Source organism: Anolis sagrei, chromosome 5 (genome assembly GCF_037176765.1).
Source record: "Anolis sagrei isolate rAnoSag1 chromosome 5, rAnoSag1.mat, whole genome shotgun sequence".
Lineage (NCBI taxonomy): Eukaryota > Metazoa > Chordata > Lepidosauria > Squamata > Dactyloidae > Anolis > Anolis sagrei.
The window spans coordinates 130,839,777-130,863,574 of NC_090025.1; the positions used below are offsets into that span (position 1 = coordinate 130,839,777).

Sequence of the window (23,798 nt, forward strand, 5' to 3'; positions counted from 1 at the left end):
TTGACCAGTATCTGGCCACTTGGAGTGCTTCTGGTGTTGCTGCAAGAAGGTCCTCCATTGTGCACGTGGCTGGGCTCAGGTTGCACTGCAGCAGGTGGTCTGTGGTTTGCTCCTCTCCACACTCGCATGTCGAGGATTCCACTTTGTAGCCCCATTTCTGAAGGTTGGCTCTGCATCTTGTGGTGCCAGAGAGCAGTCTGTTCAGCGCCTTTCAAGTCGCCCAGTCCTCTGTGTGCCCAGGGGGGAGTCTCTCATTTGGTATCAGCCATTGGTTGAGGTTCTGGGTTTGAGCCTGCCACTTTTGGACTCTTGCTTGCTGAGCTGTTCCAGCGAGTGTCTCTGTAGATCTTAGAAAACTATGTCTGGATTTATGTCATTGGCGTGCTGGCTGATACCCAAACAAGGGATGAGCTGGAGATGTCTCTGCCTTGGTCCTTTCACTATTGGCTGCCACTTCCCGGAGGATGTCAGGTGGTGCGATACCGGCTAGGCAGTGTAATTTTTCCAATGGTGTAGGGCGCACATGTCTCATTAAGAACCACATCCACTGTTTTCGTGTGGTGAGATGTGTTCCACACTAGGCATGCATACTCAGCAGCAGAGTAGCACAGCGCAAGGGCAGATGTCTTCACTGTATCTGGTTGTGATCCCCAGGTTGTGCCAGTCAGCTTTCGTATGATATTGTTTCTAGCACCCACGTTTTGCTTGATGTTCAGGTAATGCTTCTTGTAGGTAAGAGCACGGGTTATGTTGTGTTATGTTGTGATTAATTGTCATATATGTTGAGTTATGTTGTGATTGTCTCAAATAATGCATAATTCATCTCTTAAGGTGCAGCTACATTGTAGAACGAATGCAGTTTGACACCACTTTAACTGTCATGGCATAAAAGCTATGGAATCAAGAGGGTGGTGGCTTCACAAGGACTTGATCCTCCCTTGCCAAAGAACGTTGGAGACTCCACACACTACAAATCCCATTATTCTAGATAGTATTCATTCTAGTTCATGCATGGTCAAACTTCAGCCCTCCAGGTGTTTTGGACTTCAACTCCCACAATTCCTAACAGCCTAACAGTTGAAGTCCAAAACACCTGGAGAGCCGAAGTTTGCTCATGCCTGTATTTAGTTGGAGAGGGAAGCTTGCGCAATGACGTCACACGCGCCGCGCGCACACTGGCCCTTCCCCCAAGGGAGGATTAAAGAAGAGCCTTGGCGCCTCCGGAGCCCGGGCGCGAGGCGTCGCGCATGCGCTGCGGAGGGGGCGTGCCCGTGGCGCGCGGCACTTGGCGCGTGGCTCGAGGGCGAGAGGCGAGGATGGCCAAGAGCGCGCTTTCTCCTGTCGTTGCCGCCGGGTACGAGAACAGCTGTACAGACGACGACGAGGATAACGACAATGGCGGCGACGTCTGGGATGTCGGGTGCAATTCGTCGCCTCACAGGAAGGTCAGAAAGAGCTGGGGCGGCCTAGCCTGGCCTTGGGTATTTTCAGACCCAGCAGTCACTCAGTCAAAGAAACAACAACACTTCAGGAGCTTACTTTATTTTATAGCCAATTTATTATTATTATTATTATTATTATTATTACTATTATTATCAACTAGCCGTCCCCTGCCACGCGTTGCTGTGGCCAAGTCTGTGTATATGTGTTTTGTATGTGTATATATGTGTGTTTGCATATGTGGTTTTGCACATGCGTTGTAATGTATTTTTTTCAATTGTGGGGTTTTTTAGGTTTCTTCTGTGGTGTTTTTCAGTGTTGTTATGAGTGTTATTATTATTACACTTTATTTGTACCCCGCTAGCATGTCCCAAAGGACTCGATGCGGCTTACACAGGTCAAGGCCTCAACACAACAACAGCATAACAACAACAATACAATTCAAAGCAAATCAAAAACATAAAGCAATAACAACAAAACATTACACCATAATACAGTAAAAACCAGGGCCAGGCCAAGTGATGGGTACAAATTAAAAAGTGCTGGGTGTGACAGGTGGTATGTTGGATTTCTGGGCAAGTGCAATGTGCAGAGAATCTTAAACTCTAATAAAGTGCTTCTGGGACATAGTGCTGGGGTTTCGACACAGTGAATCGCAGCGCTCTCTGGACCATCCTCCAAAAAATCGGGTGCCCAAGCAAATTTGTGAACATCCTGCGGTTCCTCCATGATGACATGATGGCAACAGTTTTGGACAGCACTGGCTCCCAAAGTGACCCATTTAAAGTGGAATCCGGTGTCAAACAGGGATGTGTTATTGCCCCAACTCTATTCTCCATCTTCATTGCTATGATACTTCATCTTGTTGATGGGAAGCTTCCCACCGGAGTGGAAATCATCTATCGGACAGATGGCAAGCTATTCAACCTCAGCAGACTGAAAGCCAAAACCAAGGTTACAACAACATCTGTTATAGAGCTCCAGTATGCTGATGACAACGTCGTCTGTGCGCATTCAGAAGATCTACAAGCCACATTTCTTTAATGACACTAATAATAATAAGCAATTAAAGCATGTAATACTATGTGACAGTGTAGACTCATACTAATTATATGAGTTTGCACTGTCATATAGTATTATATGTTTCAAAGCAGATTATGTGGTTTATCTGCTTTGATAATCTTGATTATATGGCAGTGTAGAAGGGGCCTCAGTCAAGGAAGCTGCAGACCTGAGTTTTCGGGACTGTTGCAAACAGGGCGATTTGGGGCCTTTCCATAAAACCAGAATATCAAGGCAGATAATACACAGATAATATCTGAGAGCCCTTCCACACTGCCTTTTATCCCAGGATCTGACCCCAGATCGTCTGCTTTAAACTGCAATATATGAGATCCCCACTGCCAGATAACCAGAGATAAACTGATAATCTTTGATCTTGGGATAAAGGAGTAGTGTGAAAGGGCCCTCAGTCCACACTGCCATATAATCTAGTCCAATGTGGATTTTATACAGCTGTGTGGAAGGGGCCTTGGAGGTCTATATTGTTGGCTTGATGACAATTAACCACCACAACTTAAAGTTATAAAACACATACATGTATGTAATTAATTTTATATGAAAGTCTTTTGAAATTATTTCTTCAAATGCGACATCCTTTTCATTACTCCAGTGATCACCGACATTAAAAAAATAAATAAGGCCCCATCTACGCTCACCATTTTTTTGTAATTAATTTTTTATTTAGATGGATTAAAACAAAACCTTCAATATGAAAAAAAATTACAAATATGCAAAAAACAAAACAACATCAAAAACAAAATATTAAAAGTACTTTTTCTAGAATACATCCTAAACAAAAAGAAATAACTACAATCTACGTTATCTAATCCAATGGCTTTTCATTTTCAGTCTGGTGGTTATATTTTCCTGGTTTTCTACACCCCTTTGGTGAAAATTAATTATTGGTACATCTTATACCAACATAATATCATACTTCCAGTTTTTTGTTTTTTTTTTTGGTCGTGTCAGGAGCAACTTGAGAAACTGCAAGTTTGTATGTGATATTATGGTTGGAAACTGGTCTGAGTCCCTCAAGAGAGGTTAGAAGGCCGGTATACAAAACTTTTAAATAAATAAATAAAGTCGCTTCTGGTGTGAGAGAATTGGCTGTCTGCAAGGATGTTGCCCAGGGGACGCCCGGATGATTTGATGTTTTTATCATCCTTGTGGGAGGCTTCTCTCATGTCCCTGTATGAGGAGCTGGAGCTGATAGAGGGAGCTCATCCGCTTCTCCCCGGATTCGAACCTGCAACCTGTCGGTCTTCAGTCCTGCCGGTTCCAGTTAAAAAGAAAACAGTGATAGAGATTTCCCCTTGACATTAAGTCTAGTAGTGTCCGACTCTGGGGGGTGGTGCTCATCTCCATTTCTAAGCTGAAGAGCCGGCATTGTCTGTAGACTCCTCTAAGGTAATGTGGCCGGCATGACTGCATGGAGCGCTGTTACCTTGCCGCTGCAGCAGTACCTATTGATCTCACATTTGCATGTTTTTGAACTGCTAGGTTGACAGAAGCTGGGAGCTCACCCCACTCCCCAGATTTGAACCGGCAACCTTTTGGTCAGCAAGTTCAGCAGCTCAGTGGTTTAACCTGCTTCGTCACTGGGGGCTATTGGCATATCCTCTTATTCTTATATAACCTGATACAGTAATTGTCGAAGGCAGTAATTGTCGAAAGCCCACTATATGGTTCAGATATGTGGATGACACTTTCACCATTTGGAGCCATGGAGAAGAAGAACTAAACAGGTTCCTGGACCATCTTAACAGCATCCACCCAAACATCCAATTCACCATGGAAAAAGAAAATGAAGGAAGACTGCCTTTTCTAGATGTCCTAGTCATCCGTAAACCAGATCAACAATTGGGTAACACAGTTTACAGAAAACCTGCACACACACATCGATATCTACATAAAAACTCCAACCATCACCCAAGTCAAAAAAGAAGCACAATTAAAGCCTTGGCAGACCGTGCAAAAAGAATCTGCGAACCCCGCCTTCTCCAAGATGAACTGAACCACCTAAACTGGGCTCTACAGGCCAATGGATACTCCACCTCAGACATCAGAAGAGCTACAAGACTGATAACAAGCCACGAGAGTAAAGACGAAGATCCACCCAGAGGAAAAGTGTTCTTGCCATACATCAAGGGAAGCACTGACAGCATAGGAAAACTGATGAGGAAACACAACATACAAACCACTTACAGACCCACCAAGAAAATCCAACAAATGCTACGTTCAGCAAAGGACAAGAGGGATCCTCTCACCTCTGCAGGAGTCTACCGTATACCATGCAGCTGTGGACAAGTCTACATAGGAACCACCAAACGCAGCATTGCCCAAACACGAATCAAGGAACATGAAAGGCACTGCAGATTACTTCAACCAGAGAAGTCAGCCATAGCAGAGCACCTGATGAACCAACCTGGACACAACATATTATTTGAGAACACAGAAATGTTGGACCACTCCAACAACCACCAAGTCAGACTACACAGAGAAGCCATTGAAATACACAAGTATGTGGACACTTTCAACAGAAGGAAGGAAACCAGGAAAATGAACAAAATCTGGCTACCAGTATTAAAAATAAAACAGCAGCACAACAACAGAGAGGAAACAAACAAGGACATCTAATCACCTCTCAACAAAAGTTTTCTCTAGGCACTGTCAGGTCATTATATGCTAATCAAGGTGGTCAGTTGAAACATTCATACCTAGCTCCAGCAGACAAGAGTCCTTTGTCTCACCCTGGTCATTCCACAGATATATAAACCCCCCTTTCCTAGTTCCAACAGACCTCACTACCTCTGAGGATGCTTGCCATAGATGCAGGTGAAACGTCAGGAGAAAATGCCTCCAGAACATAGCCATATAGCCTGAAAAAACCTACAACAACCCACTGATACAGTAAATTATGCGTTATATACTGTATACAGGAATTCAGAGCATATGCACAATAATCCAGAATGATACTTTTTTCTATGCAAACATGTTAAATAACCAGTAACTGTCTATCATAGGTTACTCTCTGCAAAAGTACAGAGAGACTGTCAAATAGGTATTGTTCATCTGTTATACACAGTGGTTGAGAAGATATGTTGCTGGCCTTTGAGATACAGGTTAAGATAACGTTTCAATTAATTTTTTAATCAAATTTTCCCAAAGGATGCATTTTGAATTCCTGAAATGTGGCTGTATTTTGTTTGTGATGGTTTAGAATTACGATGAAGCACTGCAAACAGATGACAAAAACGAGGCTTTTGAAAAAGCATTGACTAGTTTAAATTTGCCTGCTGTTGAAGACCTGTTAAATTCAGGTAAGATGAGTAGATTGTCTTTGGCATAATTCATTTTGGAAAGCATTGGAAGTATACTCATTCTTTACTGATTTGATCCCAAAGCCACATTTTCACTTTCTTTCTGAAGGCTAGGAAGGAGGGGGCTGATCTAATATCACCGGGGAGGGTGTTCCACAGTTCAGGGGCCACCACTGAGAAGGCCCTGTCCCACGTCCCCACCAGTCGTACCTGCGAAGGAGGTGGGACCAAGAGCAGGGCCTCCCCTGACGATCTTAATCTCCAAGGTGGTTCATAGGACAGATGCGTTCGGACAGGTAAACTCGGCCTGAACTGTTTAGGGCTTTATAGACTAAAGCCAGTACATTGAATTTGTGCTCAGTAGCAGACTGGTAGCCTTATTTAAAACAGCTTATTAAAAATAGGGGAATGACACAATTAAGATTGCTCAGTGGTGGATTGAACAGATGCCCTTCATTATGAAAGGATGCATATGATCTGACAGCTGTTTCTCAATTATACATTTTAGAATATTGGCAGATTACATTCTGCTTTCTTAATTTTTACAATATTTGATGCCTTTCAAAACCAAAGGAATGCTCGATGTAATTCACCGTAAGCTGATGATAATGACCTTCATGGGAATAACAGCTGGAATATGAAGCACTGCCATTAATACAAAACACTCATGTCACTATTCCTTGTTTTAATAGCTTTAAAGTTTACCAAGCGTTCTGTGTCTGTTGTGTCTTTTGGCAGCTGGTGGAGTTCTTATGGCAATGGATGTTTGAAACACCAGGCCATGGTGAGACAAAATAAGGTTTTGGGAGCTAGAAGTATTTCAGAGTTCTCTGCCACTCCAACATGTGTTTTTGGTTTTTTTGTTTTGTTTTGTTTTTTGCTGAAACTTCTGATACTACTTTGAACTTAAAATACACTTCTGCTGTAACCTGTGATAATCGCAGGTTTTTATTTAGCAAGCTAGTTAGGCTAAATCAAATTTGTTTAGCTCTGCTGTCTGTATCCATATCTAACACATCAAAATTATATAATACTATATAATTTATAATCTCTGTCCAATTAAATGCCTGGTTATCTTTTACATGCAAATATTGCAGGTGTAAGTGCAGAATCCAATTTTAAATTTGGATGGACTCCGCTGATGTATGCTGCCAGTATTGCAAATGTGGAACTCATGCGTATCCTTCTGTGCAGAGGTGCAAATGCCAGCTTTGATAAGGGTAAGGTCTGACAAAAGTATTACTGCACTGCCTCATGTTTTATTGCTACAGTTAATTTTATCTTGAAATCCAAGTAGATAATGCGTTAAAGAGAAAATGCAGACCGGAAGAAGAAGAACCTACGTTTCTCCTTGTTGAAATTCATTCTGTTGAATCTCTTAATTCACTATCTAATCTTCTAAAGTAGTTCTGAATTCTAATCCTGTCTTCAGGAGTATTAGCTATCCCTCCCCATTTGTTGTCATCTGTAAACATGATAAGCACACCCTCTAAACCTTCATCTAAGTCAATAAAGATACTGGACATCATTGGGCCTAGGACAGAACCTTGCGGCACCCCAGTGGTTACTTCTATCTAGGATGAAGAGGAACCATTGGTGAGCACTCTTTGAGTTCAGTCACTTAACCAATTACAAATCCATGCATAGTGCCCTTTATACTATAGTTTCCCCAAAACAAAGCCTGCCCTCCAATTGTCTTTTTGATTAAAAATGTTTTTATAAAATGCATTTTTGTTTGATTAGGTATTTGAAAAGTTGGTATACTACATTAGGCGGAAATAATGAAATGCATAGATACAGGATGGGTGACACCTGGCTCGACAAGAATACATGTGAAAAAGACCTTGGGAGTCTTTATGAACAAGTTGAACATGAGCCAACAATGTGATGCAGAAGCTTAAAAAGCCGATTAGAATTTGGGCTGCATCAGAAGGAATATAGTGTCTAGATCAAAGGAAGTAATGGTGTTCTGCTATTCTGCTTTGGTCAGACCTCACCTGGAATCCTGTGTCCAGTTCTGGGCTCAACAGTTCAAGAGAGATATTGATAAGCTGGAATGTGTGTAGGGGAGGGCAACGAAAATGATCAAAGGTCTGGAGACCATCCCCTATGAGGAACAAGACCTGGGGATATTTAGCTTGCAGAAGAGAAGATTGCGAGGAGACATGATAGCCGTCCACACACACACACACACACACACAAATCTATTACGCATCTAATTTGGGGAATGTAATTTAGCCAAAAAAGGTGAGCATTGGAGTAAAGTTAATATAGTATTAGTGTATGTGGTTATTTACTGATTGCTGTTGATATCCGCAAAGTTGATTTAGTTGATTAATTTGTTCCCATGATTTTTGCTTAGATCAGTATACAGTGTTAATGGCTGCATGTAATGCCCATGCTTCAGAAGAACAGATTCTAAAGAGTGTAGAACTGCTTTTGTCAAGGAATGCTAATCCTAATACTACATGTAGGTAAGCAAATATGTGTACTTCAAATTACTGAATAGTTTATTGCTCTCATAATATGGCAAATAGAATCATTCTTGGTTATTGGGTGTGTTGTACCATGTTTGTTACCAATGGATCATTTTCCGATTGTTTACCATTCATACCTGATACGTTTCTGTTTGCTAACAATGTTTACTGTATTCTCCTAAGCCTATTTGCCCACCAGTGAACAAGCTCACTGTAGCACAACATTTTTAACCAGATGGATTACAGACAAATAAAAGTTATAACCACCCTGATCCATTGATGTTCTTATGCATTATAATGTAATAGTTAATGTAAGCATATTGATGTAAAATAAGAATTTAAAATAAGGTTATCTGATTTAAAAACTAGCAATTTTTTAATGTGCCAGGGACAGGAACCAATTGGTATTGTGTTTTCTTTCTGGAAACCTCAGTGAATCGGAGCCACTGAGTCAAGTCCAGGGATTTCCACTTTGAGTAGCACTGACATAAGCTATCTAAATAACTTTTATTATTGAACAAAAGCAGATGCTGTGGACAATGAAAATATAATAGTAATTATTTATCAAGTTCTATCAGTTTCCTTAAAATATGCAATTCAGTCCTAACTATGTTTACTCAGATGTAATTCTTGAGATCCCTGCCAGATAATTCTATATCTTAGTGGATAGAACATTTATTTATTACTTATTTACGGTATTTATATACTGCCCTTCTCAACCCTGAAGGGGACTCAGGGTGATTCACCATGTTGGCAACAATCCAATGCCATCGATAAAAACAGTATAAACCATCAAAATTGACCTTCCCCTGATAAAACATTAGTCATCATTAAATACATCACTAAAATAACGTCACATGTAGAACAGCTACAGCTGCAGTAGTAAAAATAGATTAAGTCCTCAGAAGTGGACATTTCTTACAATTATCACCCGTAGGTGCAGTACACCGTTTGCTCTCTCCCTAGGGTTTGTAACTATGCTCCCATAATGCCTAATATTCGACATTGGTAGTTCTTATTTATAAGAGTTGTTGCAAAAAAAAAATGGATGGCACAGTGGGGGAAAAATTAGTCAGATATTAATTGTACAAGTTCTCCCACTTAAAAAGATGAGAGGAGCCTGTAATTGATATCATAGGTAGACCTCAACGATGAGAGACAACGTGAGAAAACACATCCAGAAAATCAAACTGTCTGATTTTTAACAAATTTATTTGCAAATTATGGTGGAAAATAAGTATTTGGTCCATAACAAAAGGCTCTCAAGTCACATTACATTTGAAAAAGCTTCCCTGACTAACCTGCTAGTGCAAGTCCCCTTATTTGCTGGTGAGAACACAGATATCAGACATGCACATTGAACTAAATGGGGGACAGTTAACATGTAGAGTCTGCTTTCTCCTTGAGATGTATCTTGTAATGTTACCATAAGAAATCCAGAGAATATTAAAATGACTACTGCAGATAGTACAGATGACTGAATAGTTATCTGCTATAAGTTACAACAGAGTTGTCTATGTGTTAGGACTTAACAACTTCCTTATTTAGCAAGACTAGTCTAGTGTTTCATGATGCCCAAGGTTCTAGGGAAATAAAAAGGTTGTGAGATAACTTTTTAAAAACGATCCAGTTAAGAGGAAGAGTAATTTTGTGAGGTTCACCTTTGCTACTGTGTTCCTAGCTTTTTGTTCTAAGCACTGCAATTTCTGCTAGCTTTAAAGCAGTGATTCCCAACCTTTTTTAAATAAGGGCCCACTTTGACCAGGGACCACTTGACTGGGAACCATTTTGACCAGGGACCGCTCTCCAACATTAGTACTAAAAGGGGCAGGCTGGTCAGCTCTGTGAAAAGTTAAATAAATAAATAAAGAGGAAAGGTTGACGGACCAGATTTTCATTCTTGTGGCATGCTGCTGGGCTGCGACTCACAGGTTGAGAACCACTACTTTAGAGTCTTTTATACCCCAGGTATCTAGACTTTACTCTATAAGTGCCTTAAGTTCTAGAGGGAGGGGGAAAACCAGAATGTGAGATAACTTGAAAAACAACCCAGCTTGTAGTGTTAAGTTGAATGAGTACCACGTTGATAGCTTATTGAACAGAAACAAGACAATAAGGTTGTAGTCTGATGTTGAGGTATCTGAAGATAGGTTGGTTAGACTCAAACTTAAATTATGTGCACCTCAACTGGGTCCCATAGAGGGATTTCCAGCAGTTGATTTAATATGACTATGAAATCGACTATGACCCCAGGATTGGACGAAGCGGATTTTTAGCATAAGTATATGTTATGTAGTAGTAGTTTGGTATGTATTGTCGTGATTTTCTGTACACTGTCTTTTCTATGTTGTTGTTCACCGCCACGAGTCGCCCCTAGGGCTGAGAGTGGCGGTCAATAAATGCAATAAATAAATAAATAAATAGGTGTACTGCAGTTGGGATAAATCAATAGGCTAAAAGCCTGAATGTGTTAGATTTGTATATGCTATGTTCAAGGAAAAGCTATTACAGTATAACAATTGGAAAGTACATATTTTTCTATTTAGTAAATTTTAATATTGAAAAATTGCACTGTACTTTGAAGCCAAAAAAGAAAGAGAGGGGAAGATGTGGTACCTTAAGGACATTTTTGTGTCTCAGGAAACCCATAGCACTTCCCAAATCAAATTGCCTTGATTTTAAAAAAACAACATGTCATTTCCACTCCACCTAGGAGCCATAAATAACAATTTTGACATTTTTTGCCATTTCTTGACGGTTTAGACTCTGAAAGAGGGGTGGCGGCAATGGGAAACCAACTACCATAGTGTGATGAATTTGCACCCATTGCCACTGTTTTTGAGACAAGAGTATTTTGGGCCGTTAAAAAGGATTTAAAGAATCAGTGTAGCCTTCCATATTTGCATAGTGGAGCAATACACCTCCTCAGTTTATGGTATTTGCCTGTCTTAAGGCAAAAGTTGCCATCAAGCTATTTTCATTTTTTCAAAAGGCAACCAAGACTCAGTAAACAAGAGTACAAATTGTAGATGGGTTTCAGAGCAACCTATAGACATTTTTGAACAACTAACCTCTGTACAAATTACAGAGGTTAAATGCTGAAATTTGAAGATTGATGTATTTAAGAATTTTGCATTTGTAGCGATCTAAAATGACAATGCACTAGCATTGTTCTAAGTATTGGCTCTTGCTGTTGTTGATAACACAGTTAATGCTTTTAAGTTTTCAACCAATTGCTTAGTATGTAAGTTTGAAAGAACATATTTAGTACAGTTGATAAGACAGTGCCAGCCTACACTACTGTGCAATTAAGGTGGCCTTGAGTTTATCATCATATGATGGTTAACTTTGTCAGATCACATATCTCAATCCATGCATATAGCTTGGGAAAACTGTCACATTTATGTTTTAGACAATAAATTTTAATATAAATGGCATCAAAACAGATAATGAGTGTTACATAAACTTTAATACCTTGCTATAGTACAGATCTTTTATCATTTTATCTGTTTCCATGGCTTAAAAGGTTTGAAGGGTATAAATATATGACCTCTATTTAATCATTGTTATCTTTTTACTGTTCCTTTTTCTAGAACTACAGGCCTAAATCAATCTGATAACTCCAACTAATGTAGACCTATTGAATAAATTCTTGAATGGTAACACTTGCAATAAATCTCATTGTTTCAACGGATTTTAGACTAGTTGCAATTTGCAGTTGTCTTTAGGACATAATGTCAACTCAATTAAATGTTTACATTTTAAAGCACACTTTTAATATAAAACAGTTCCATACTCCAAGGGAATCCATTATGTTTTATCCACTGTGCTGTTTATATATCAAGATCAGAAGAAATAAGTATGGATAATAATGTGACCTGACCCTAAAATAGGGTAGGTTTGTACACATGGGGGTTAATCAATATCAAGGAACAACATTATTAGTATAAAATGTGTCCATAGTTATTTAGAAAAGATTGTGAATCTTTGACAGACTAGAGGACTGGATTAAAAAGAATGTCAATAGAGATAAATTAGAAGTTTTGCATTTAAGTAAAAAAAAAACAGGTTTACAGACAAAAGAAAGCTGATAGCTTAACTGTAGAACATCTGAAAAAGATATAGGTGTTTTACTGGACCACAAGATAAACAGAAATTAGCAGTGTGGTGTGTCAACTAAAAAGGCAAATTAAACAGGCTACGATGAAAAACATTTTTCAATTTTGTAACTATATTTAATGTATTGTTGGGTGCTGAATTAAAAAACAAGATACAAATATTATGCAGCTCATTTACAAATTTGATATTTTTATCAATTCAGTTGTTACTCAGTTTTGATTAAGTATGGATAGTGATGTTTTAGTGTGATTTTTAAAGTGCTTTTGAACATTTTTTTTGCTTTCATATCAGCAAAGTAAAGCATTTTGAAAGTCTGTAAGAAAATTGTCGCCCATTTCTTACTCCTTTTTATTTCTTACTCCTTTTTATTCACCCAAATATTATGAAATAAAAATGTCGAAGCTAGTTGTGAGGAAAAAATAACAATTCATGATAAAGCAAATCTGAAGTCATTTTTAGATTAAATACTAAAATCACTACACTTTGAAAAATTTTATGACCTTCAGTTTTACAGGCCTGTTCAGATATTCCCAAAGCCAAAAAAAATAAAAAAAAATAAAATCTGAAATGAAAAACATTTCTGGTCTTAAGCATTTTAGCTAAGTGATACTCAACCTATACTACCAAGACTTTTAAATAGACTGGGAATTATCCTAGATGTTGCAAATGAAAAGGTAACGGAAGAGACTGCAAAAATTATTTTCATATTAGCTGGTGTATGTTATGTCTTACAGATTAGCTTCTGTATAGGAAATGTCGTTATTTTGGGGTAATCCCCGTTGGAAATAAAATATATATTTTCTTAGAATAATTAAATATTATTGGAGTTAACAACCTACTTAGCACTTCATGGTGCATGGTTCTTTTCTTCACCATTCATGTTTGACCTACATTTGTTGTTGAAGCTATTGTTTCTTTTCCGTGCTTGGGAAATACAGTGAACTGTTATTTTCCCCCACATGTGATTATTTTATTGTTGTTTGCCTTCAAGTAATTCCTGGCATTATGGCAACCCTAAGGTAAATGTATCAAATGGTTTTCTTTGCAAGACATGGTCAGAGGTGTCTGCCATGGCCTTCCTTTGAAGCTGGGAAAATGTGACACAGCCAAAATCACCCAGTGTGTTTCTGTGACTTAGCGGGGACTTGTTAATGTTTTAAAATAGTCATGACATTCCCTGTTTACTGTTATACAAAGTTTCTTCCTTTGGCTTACCTTCTTCCTTCAATAGTGTTACCAACAGATGATCACAGTTCCTTATCAGATGATGTTTTCATAACTTTGAGTAGAATAGTATTACATCCTAAATATTGAGATGGTGAGTCATTCCTGTGCGTAACAACTCTCATTGTTCATTGTTCAATTTCATTTTATTGTTAGCAACTGACGTCTCAAGTATATTGCAGTAGCTTTAAAATGCATGCTAAGAACATAGGAAGAACCTGGCTGACCAAAGGTCTATTCTTATATTCGTTTTCCTACAGTTGCCAGCCATAGACTTCTGGCAACTGTATAGACAGAATATGCAGAAACTAATATTTTCCTTGATCTGATGCCCCTCTCTCTTCAATAAACAAGAGGTTCTATTTAATTATCCTGACTAATAACCATTGAGCAGGACAGTGGAGACTTTGGTGACCACAGAACCAGACTTTGGTGGAAATTACATTGTAATGTGATCAAAGTTGTCTGCACTGGCCCTATGAAGAAATGTATATGCATCCTCTTAATGAAAATTATTTTAATGGACTTACCAAGCAGGTTTAAGAATGAAAGATTTTGCTGAACAACCCAATAAGAGCTGCTGGTAATTTGCTTTCACATTCTCTAACTCCCCATTGGCTGCCTCTAAACTGATTTCTCCTCTAGGGAGCTTCCCAAGAAAGTGTCACACCCAATAATCCAAGCTGGCATCATTCATTGAGCAAACATTCCTTGGATAAATCTAATAGAACCTTTTAGGAGCCCAGGACCTTCATAAGAAATCTTTCCCTCTGGTTAGTTCTATGCCAGAAAAGGTCACCATCCTTTCTGTTGACTATGACAACTGATTTCTTAGAGGATAGATTGTCAGTTCTGATTATCTTTCCTACTTACTTGGCCGCCTTTGATCCGTACTCAGAAAGAGCAAACCTGTAACTTGCCTTTGACCTAGCCTCCTCTGCTTTTGAGGACACAGTTTGTGAGAAGGCAGCATTTAGTCTGGGAAACAGAATATCAGACACACATTCTTCTTGGCACTGCAACAGATATGAGACCTCCTCCAAGACAATCTGTTTGCTCCACCTTCTGACGCTTAACTGACTCACTGTTTCTTTTGTTTACATGACCCCTCACAGAAGGCATGGGGCACCCTCACGGTCTCATGGCTCCAGTCTGACTGCCTTTTTATTTTGTTTTGTTTTTGTTTTTTGTGGTTCCTTGTGGGGGGGGGAGGTGTCTGAATCCATGTAACTTTTCTGGATAAAGACCTATCTAACTCAGACTTTTGGGTCAGCTCACCTTCTTTGACCTAAAATCATTATAGCACATTCCACAAAAACAGCAGCCATGTTATAAGACTTCTCCAGTACTTTCCTTTTGACAGAAATCTGTAGAACAAGTTTGTAGGTAAGGGCCCCTACTTTGAATAAACAATGCTATACTGATTTATATCTTCAGCAGCAATCTGGCAGGCATCCAACAAGTCCCTCAGACATAAACCATAGACTATGGAGCATTTTCTCTCAATTTCCCAGCCCTTACAAATGGCTTTCCAGTGAAGGATAAAGATGGGGGGGGGGGGGGTTTCTGGAAAAGTCCAAAATGAGGCATAGAAATCTTGGGTCCATCTCCCTGTGATATTACTGCACAGGCTTTCTCATCCCCCATTGATTTATTAAGAGAACTTGCTTCTGCTTTTCCTCATAAGTACAGAAATGTTAACTCACACATTTGTAGTATATTTATTTTTATTTACAGTTTTGTATATCCTGCCCTTGCTCCCTCTCTGAGGGACTCAGAGCGGCTAATATATGAGGTATCATACTTCTCACATTTCCTCTATTGAGGAATTTTCCTTCTCATACAGATTATTTTCATATATTTCAGTATATGGTAGCATTTCCAATACACTTTATTACTTCAGAATGGCTATTTTAAAGGTTTGTATATGCTCTTTTAATTTTAATATTCTAATATCTAATGTTTTAACTTTATAATTGCTTTTTCAATTGGATGTTTATAATTTTATTAATGTTTTTGGATTATCTGTAATTTGTGTTAAGTATGGTATTAGCTGCCTTCAATCTCATTATTGGGAAACAAGTAAGATAACGAATACAATGAGAAGCAGCAGCAGCATTGTTTCAGATATTAGATTTCTAATTTCATCTATGCAGAAAGTGTTCTGACTCTCTTAATTTCAGTCGGAGAATCTTACCTATATTCTATGAGTTGAATTGAGCCAAAAGTACTTGTGTCTTCTGTGTAGTGGTATACACTAGATCCTAACTACTACAGTCTGACTACTTTTATAGTTGTCACAAACATTTGCTTTTGTAGTTGAAGAACCATGCTTCTCAGATAATACCATTTCAGAAAACCAAAACGCAGAATCCTGCCTCCTTGGAGAAGTTCACTGCTAGATCTTACTACATCCCTTTCCCTTATTTTGTTATATTCCTAATTATAATGACAGGATGCAGCATTTCAGTGCTGTACCTTTTATCATGCCCTTATTTTTACATAGGCAACATGTTGTTAACTTGATTTCTACAGTGCAGAGCTTGAAATATAACCGGTGCAATACTAGTAGTACATTTCCACAGTTTCAGTTTAATGTACTCTACATCAGTTCTGCATGCATGGCATCAGGCAGATTAGTCAGTATAATCTCTGTGTTTGTCCAAAATCCAAATTATGGAATCTCTTACTCTACACACAGTTTTCTATCTCTTTTCAGAGTATGCTCTATATGGGTCCTTCCACACAGCCTTATATCCCAGAATATCAAGGCGGAAAATCCCACAATATCTGCTTTGAACTGGGTTATCTGAGTCCACACTGCCACAGATTTCAGTTCAAAGCAGATAATGTGGAATTTTATTCAGCTGTGTGGAAGGGGCCTGTGAGAGAATAATGGGCATGAAAGACTCTAATAAGTTTATTTCTGTTTTAGAAAATATTCCTATTCTGAGATCATCTTTTCAAATATAGTATAATTCTCTTAATTTTGTGCTGGTCCCTGAACTTGCTGTGTTCCTGCTTGGTAAGGGATGGGTATTAGAGTTCTAGCATAAATTTGTAACTCAGTCTTTATCTTTTGGGAGCTGCAATACTGAATATGTAGGTTGCACATCCATCTTCAGGTTACCTGTCAACCTGTGGTAATTTCATGAAGTTTTCTCAAGCAAGGAATACTTGAAGGTGATTTTGCTATTTCCCTCTAAAATACAGCCTACAGCACCTAGTATTTGTTTGAAAGGTTCTTATCCTAGTACCAGAGCTGACCCTGGTTAGCTTCCAAGATCGGAAAATGTCTGGTACCTTTAGGGCAGTGATTCTCAAACACTGTTCTTCCAGGTGTTTTGTGTTTCAACTACAGAAGCCTACAATACAGGTTGGTGCCTGTATTGGTCCTTGGCTAGGCTTCTGATATTGGGCATGCCAAAACTGTATTTTATAGCACAGCTAAACATACACTGCTGTAATCTCAAATAATATCCCTTCACTATAGGTAGTAATTTCATTTTCATTTCAGAGTTGCATGCAGACATATGGCAACTTACTCCTGCCCTGTTGCACTTTTTATGCAAATCTTTCTTTTTTTTTCCTTTAATTTTATGATACCTTTTGTTTCTTTGGGACAACTTCAGGAAGGAAAACCTTAGTTGCACATTTGCTAAGACAGTTTTTAAGCCTACATACAGCTTTCCAGTGTGTTTCTATGGATCCCTCTAGTGGTCTGTAACATAACTAACACACTGTGAACAAAAGTATGTTTATGTTTAAAATTATTTTCATTATGCTTTTTCTTTAAGCAGGACAGTTCTACCTAGTATTTGTCATAAAGCAGAAAACTGTAGTGAACTGCAGTTAAGTGGCTGTGTGTTTCCTTTTATTTTTTGCTGTACAGTTTTTATAACTTGTTTGATATCTTTGCAATGGTGATATGATTATGTTAGCACTTTAGTGCAATGTTTGGCAATTTATTCTATCAGCTGCTTTTTAAGCAACCCTATCTAGAACTTGTTCTTTCAAACATTAAACTTTATAGCCCGACTATTATTTTAGATCAAAGTCTGGTGTTTAAGTAGCAATAAAATTACTAAATAAGTGCTTCCGAATCCTTTGCTAGTGAAGAAAAACTATTGTGTGAGTTTACTCAGCGTCATACTCAACACCCAAAGTTTCTACATTGTAAAGTTAAGCAATAGCTGGAAATAGAAGGTTACTATTTAATTAATTACAGCTGTAAATCAGGTTGGTGCCTGTATTGGTCCAAATCCAGACATCAACCAACTTGCTTATTGGGTGATGAGTCCCATGATATGATTGGAGATAACCATGGGGGCAGCTTCCCACCCAGCATGTCCTGTATGATACCAGGGCTCTGGGATCGGCTTCAAGACCTACTCCACATTCTTTAAGCAGGACATGTTTATGTAACATCTGTTATGTTACAGACTTTTGGGTTTCCCTTAGGGCACACAATCTGTCTTTCAAGCAAGCAGAAAGGTGTATCCTGGCTGTATGTCCCATGCCCAACGGTCCCCACAAAGCTCAGTAGTTACTTCAGCCAACTTCAACTGCCTGGCTACTCCAAATATACCATAAATACAGGGTGGGTTGGGGGGATGCTAGTCAAACTCCAACGGCTGAGCTCCTGGAGGCATCTGCCTTCATCAGCTCCATGGTCTGACTAAAGTGAAAACACATGGCAGGAACATCTGGGCACTCTGTCTGATCTAGCCATCTAATTGGTTCAAAGCCTCTGGTTTAAACTGATCAGCTGCTTGTCTTCTGTGCTCTGTCTGGTGTTATAAATGCACCCGGGCAATCCCTGTTGCCAGGCTGGATGCTGCTTTGTTTGGCCAAGCTGCAACATTGCTGCATGCTGAGTTGCATTCTTCATTATTAATTAATAACAGAATAACAAATATTTGAAATTAGAACACTGTTAACAGGTGCTATGGATTCTTTCCTAGAAAGAAAATGACTCCCCTAATGTATGCAGCCCGTGAAGGTTATCCTCAAGTTGTGGTTCTTCTAGTTGCTCATGGATCACAAATAAATGCTCAAGACGAAAGTGGTTACACTGTAAGTTTGCAGTATTGAGTTGGTTCTTTGCTGGTTTTTACAAATAGACAAAGAATCTTCAAAGTGGCTTAAAAAGAGCTCCATCTTAAATTATTGACATGTTATTGTACCAAACATGTTACTATGCATAGTTCCTGGTTTTGTTTTGCTTATCCTTAAATGAGAGAAAGTAAATGTATGTTGCACACTCAGATTGTAGAGTGGTCTGTGCCCCTACCCTTTCAGTCCGCAGATTGCCACTCCAATTAATTGTCCCAAATGCTGACTTTTTAATTCATTTTTGTTGTACCCAGTTCTCAGAAACTCTTCTGTAACTAGGATAAAAAAAATCCCAAAGGAAACCTAAAAGTGAATTAAGGTACTCCAAGATAGTATACACTGTAGAATGAGGGACTGTAGTAGAAAGGCATATTGAGTAGCTGTCAGAGACACCTCTCCCATCTTTATTGTCTGTGGAGCATAACTCCAGACTGAAGACACAAGAAGCTTTAAACTCTGCTTCATATGTCTTCTCTTCCTTCTCTATATTCCTTTTTCTTGTGATTGTTTTAACACTTGGGAAGAGAGCAACTTGTAACTGAGGTGTGAAGACAAGACAAGAACTATACACTGTATATACTCATGTGTATGTCAACTTCATATATAAGTTGAGGGCAGCTTTTGAGACCAAGATTTTGGATTTTGTTATCACCTGTGGATAAGTCAAGGGCCATTCCATGAGAAAAATGGCACTGCTGTCACTTTTCAACTTAAACATTCAAGAAGAAAGGAATCAGTGCCATTGTACAAAAAGTAAACGGGATTGAGGCTTCTTTGGGATTGTCCTGAGATGGACAGTTCCCGTTTTTCATTACTCAGAGATGGAAATTGTTATTTAGATAAGAGAAGGTTGATTACTTACATTGATCTGTATTTATGCAAGCTTTTTGGGTGGATTTTTAAACTAAAACTTCTAGACTTACTCATGAATATAGACAGTATGTCTTGCTGGATAGGAGCATTCATTCCAAAGTACCTTATCAATTAAAATTACTTTCTTGTTCTCAAATTGTAAAATGTATACTGCTGAAACAACTAATGAATCATTGCAGGCATTAACATGGGCAGTTCGCTGTGGACATAAAAAAGTAGTGTTCAGGTTACTTGAACTTGGAGCTGATAAATCAATACAGACAAAAGATGGACAGACACCAAGAGAAATTGCAAAAAACAACAATCATTCAGAGGTATGGTTACTTTTACAATATCAAGCAATATGTATCTACTTTGAAGCTGATTTTGCATTAGAGTTCCATGCAGTGATATAGTATGAGGCTAACCTTTCTATTCACAGGTACTTTTGAATAATGTTCTATTTGTGAATGCCTTCATTTGTTTCAAGGTAGGGATATATTTACTTAGAAAAAACCAAGATAGGGGTAATCAGGAAACTAAAAATGAATATGCTTTGAAGAATTAGCATAATATTGAAAGTATTGTACAGACCTAACATTTACAAGTGAGTTATTCCATTAAATGCAATGTGACAGTAGAGAGGCAGGGTATGTGGGAACCTGACAAATTGACGTAAAACTAAGGAAAGAGAACATAATGCTTATGATAAAACATATATTATCTATATAGCTTCAGAAGTTATTTTAGCCTCCAAAACTGGCTCAGCAATCTTTCATCTCTTGAGAAGTAAAATGCAGTATCATATTTATTTCTTTAGGAGATTTCTAAGCCGCCTTTCTCCAGGTGAACTCAAGGCATCTCACATAATCTTAAAATATACATCTCTATCTCTATCTATCTATCTATCTATCTATCTATCTATCTATCTATATAAGAAAAGTCAGTGTTTGCATGTATGTATGTGTGCGGCGGACGTAGGAATATGTGGCAGCTTTCTGATTGGCTCCCACTGTGGTACAATTTGCATAAGGTCTCTGATTGGCCAGCCAAAACATTCCAAAACTCTCAAGTGGCTGAGAGGGGAAAGGAAATTTGCATATGGTTTCTGATTGGCCAGCTTCAACAGGAGCCCCTGGTGGTGCAGAGGGTTAAACCCCTGTGCTGGCAGGACTGAAGATGACAAAGATGGTAAAAGATCAAAACACCCTGGTGTCCCCTGGGCAACGTCCTTGCAGACTGCCAATTCTCTCATACCAGAAACAACTTGCAGTTTCTCAAGTCGCTCCTGACATGACAAACAAAAACAAAAAAAACAAAACATTCTAACATTCTCAAGTGGATGAGAAGAGAAAGGAAAGGTCCTGAGGATTTTCAGTACCTTCACTCACTCTACATCCTACTGCAGTTTGGAGGAGGATGGACCATGGATTATGGGACTTGCAGTACCTTTGCACAATTCCTGAGACCACTGCAACCCTCATCCAATTACCGATAGACCAAACTTGGCACACTGAGTCTCCATGATGCACTCTACATCCTGCTGCGGTTTGGAGGAGGATGCACCATGGACGATGGGACTTGCAATACCTGTACTCCCTTCCTGAGACCATTACAACTGCCAACAATGATGGATCAGGATCACAGTTCACACAGAGCCCACATGACCCACTCTACATTTGGAAGAATTTGGAGAAGGATGATGGGACTTGCAGTACTTTCACTCACTTCCTGAGACCACAGCGACACCCATGCAATGACAGATCAAGACCAAATTTGGCACACAGAGCCCCCATGACCCACTCTCCATCCTGGTGCAGTTTGGAGGAGGATGGAACACAGATAATGGGACTCGCAGTACCTTCACTAACTTCCTGAGACCACTGCCAGCCATATAAATAACTGATAAAGGCCAAACTTGATACAATATTCCTTTCTCAAATAACCTGGGCAGCGCTGGGTCCCCAAGCTAGTAGTAAAATAAAACAAAAGCTAAACACAAATGAAAAAAGTTTCAGGAATGCTCCATAGTATCATCCATATTGTAAACAATAAAGTTAAAGAGATGGAGGCGGGATACAAAAATAAAGTTGTTATTATTAATTGGCCCATTTCCAATTTCTGGACATAATATTTCAATCAATGAAGTTCCTGCCTACTGTAGCTTGCTGATTTAACAATGTCCAAGTGGACATGGTAGCCTTGAATGTGTAGAGATACATATTTTAGAATTCCCATTAGGTTTTTTAACACATGGGCATTTTATTGATGTATTAATAAAAGCTTATGCAGCCATTTATTTAACTTTTGAGATGCTGTAAAAAGTTTCTTTATCTGTAGTCATAGAGGCCAATGCCAGCTCTTTTGGATTTTTTAAAATCTAATGGCATTTAAGTATATAATAAAAATAGCATTAGAGGTATCAAATTGTCTTCCTGTGTAAATAATTTATGGTAAAATTATTTCCTTAGCTTTTTAGTTTACTTTCATTGATGGGAAATCCTTTTCAAGGACGGTTTCAGAAATTTGTTAAAGGAGAGGCTACTCAGAGTCTTTTGAAAGCAGTCCCTGATGGATTGCAAAGGTAAATATTTTTATATAATAATAATAATAATAATTCCAACTAAAAAAGGCTTTTCTGCAAGCCTTCTCCAATCTGGTACCCTCTGATTTGTTAGTTTTCTCTTTCCTCAGCTAGCTTGTCATCTAGAATTGGTCTGGATTCTAATTAAAGATATGTAGAGGATATCAGGGAAGGTAGGATCACTGACCCAAAAATGTATCCATTGTGCAATTTTAATCACTTTCTACTATGCACTGCTGTTGTGATATATACCTGTCCTCTCTCTATATTTTGGGATCTTTAGCCTTTCTGCCTAAAATGTTTTCTTGTGATGCCCTACCTGAACAAAACAAACAAGTTGAATGCCTATGTGAGTTGGAGGGATTACTCAAGATCAAGGCACTCTACATGCATCACTGTTCTCTTGGATTGTAGTGTAAGAATTTTCAGAATTGCCACTGTGTTCTTAGATTGCAGTCCTAATTAGTGAAGATGACCAAGAGCTGGCTGAGCTGATTATAGAACCTTTCTAGGCTAGTGATGATTTAGGATGATCGTTGCCTTGACTTGATTTTATGCCATTTTTATGACAAGTGTTCCTTGAGCAGAACTTTAGATCTGGTGTAACATAGCTAGTTCTTTATTTAGAGTACCCATATTTTATAATAATGGAACCTGTATGTGTATATAGATCCTATGCAGCTTTTGGTGACCTGGAAGTGTTTTTACATGGCTTTGGGCTGGAACACATAACAGAGACATTAAACGTGAGTTTTTAAATTGGAAACATATCTGGATGTCTGCATATATTCTTAATGATCGTGCCATTATTCTAGAAGATCACTTTTAAATTTATGACAATATAAGTATTAAAGCTGTTTTGGAATACATGAATGTAAAGAGTATTCTGAATATTAATGTACGGTAGGGCTTTGTGTATCCATTATAAATGCACATAAAGTATGTTATTTGGCTGTGTTTATTGATCTCTGTGTTACTTGCAATGAAATAATTACCATGAATTCTGGGTTTTAAAAATCCTAATTAAATAATATTGTTTCATGCAGGAAAGAGGGATTACTTTGAGACAACTTTTGACCATGAGAAAAGAGGACTTTGTAGAGGTTGGCTTAATACTCCTGTTTCTTAATTCTCTATTTTGGATAACATTTTACTGCCTAAGTGTCATTTTTATAGAGGACAAGTAATACTATTCAGTTTTTGATAGAATGGTCCCCTTATTACAGAGGAACTGATCAGACAGTTGGTATGCTAGGACAGAAGTTGCTGCTAGAGTGCACAAAGATGTGTTAATGTGCATTTATGAACGGTCTTGTACCTATAACATTTTCAATTTATCGCTGTAAATTGAAAATATTTGCAACAACATGAACAGAGAACATGCATTAGCATTGATTGAGCTGATCCTGTTTTAGGATCAGATAGGATCTGGTGTCCTTAGGGTATTTAGGCATACTCAAGATATTTTTTAAATTGGGTTTCTTGTTTTGATGGGATTCAGGTATGTTAGAAAATGATGATCCCTACAGCCACTATCTTGACTTTTCTAAGATAAAATACATGTTTGTTGATTGAAACGTAGCATTAATATTTTAAAAAGTCAAA

The 23,798-nt window shown here is 38.4% G+C and overlaps 1 protein-coding gene across 1 annotated transcript in view; it reads left to right on the plus strand.

Annotated features, from left to right (window-relative positions):
* Positions 1-1,282: 1,282 nt before the first annotated feature.
* Positions 1,283-23,798, plus strand: part of ASZ1 (ankyrin repeat, SAM and basic leucine zipper domain containing 1) — a 34,914-nt gene continuing 12,398 nt past the window's right edge. Inside the window, exons 1-9 of the mRNA XM_060777694.2 lie at positions 1,283-1,445; positions 5,723-5,822; positions 6,920-7,042; positions 8,185-8,296; positions 18,607-18,718; positions 19,810-19,944; positions 22,081-22,193; positions 22,864-22,939; positions 23,240-23,296. Coding sequence (XP_060633677.2) covers positions 1,317-1,445; positions 5,723-5,822; positions 6,920-7,042; positions 8,185-8,296; positions 18,607-18,718; positions 19,810-19,944; positions 22,081-22,193; positions 22,864-22,939; positions 23,240-23,296 — 957 coding nt within the window. The 5' untranslated portion in view covers positions 1,283-1,316. The remainder of the gene's footprint in view (positions 1,446-5,722; positions 5,823-6,919; positions 7,043-8,184; positions 8,297-18,606; positions 18,719-19,809; positions 19,945-22,080; positions 22,194-22,863; positions 22,940-23,239; positions 23,297-23,798) is intronic.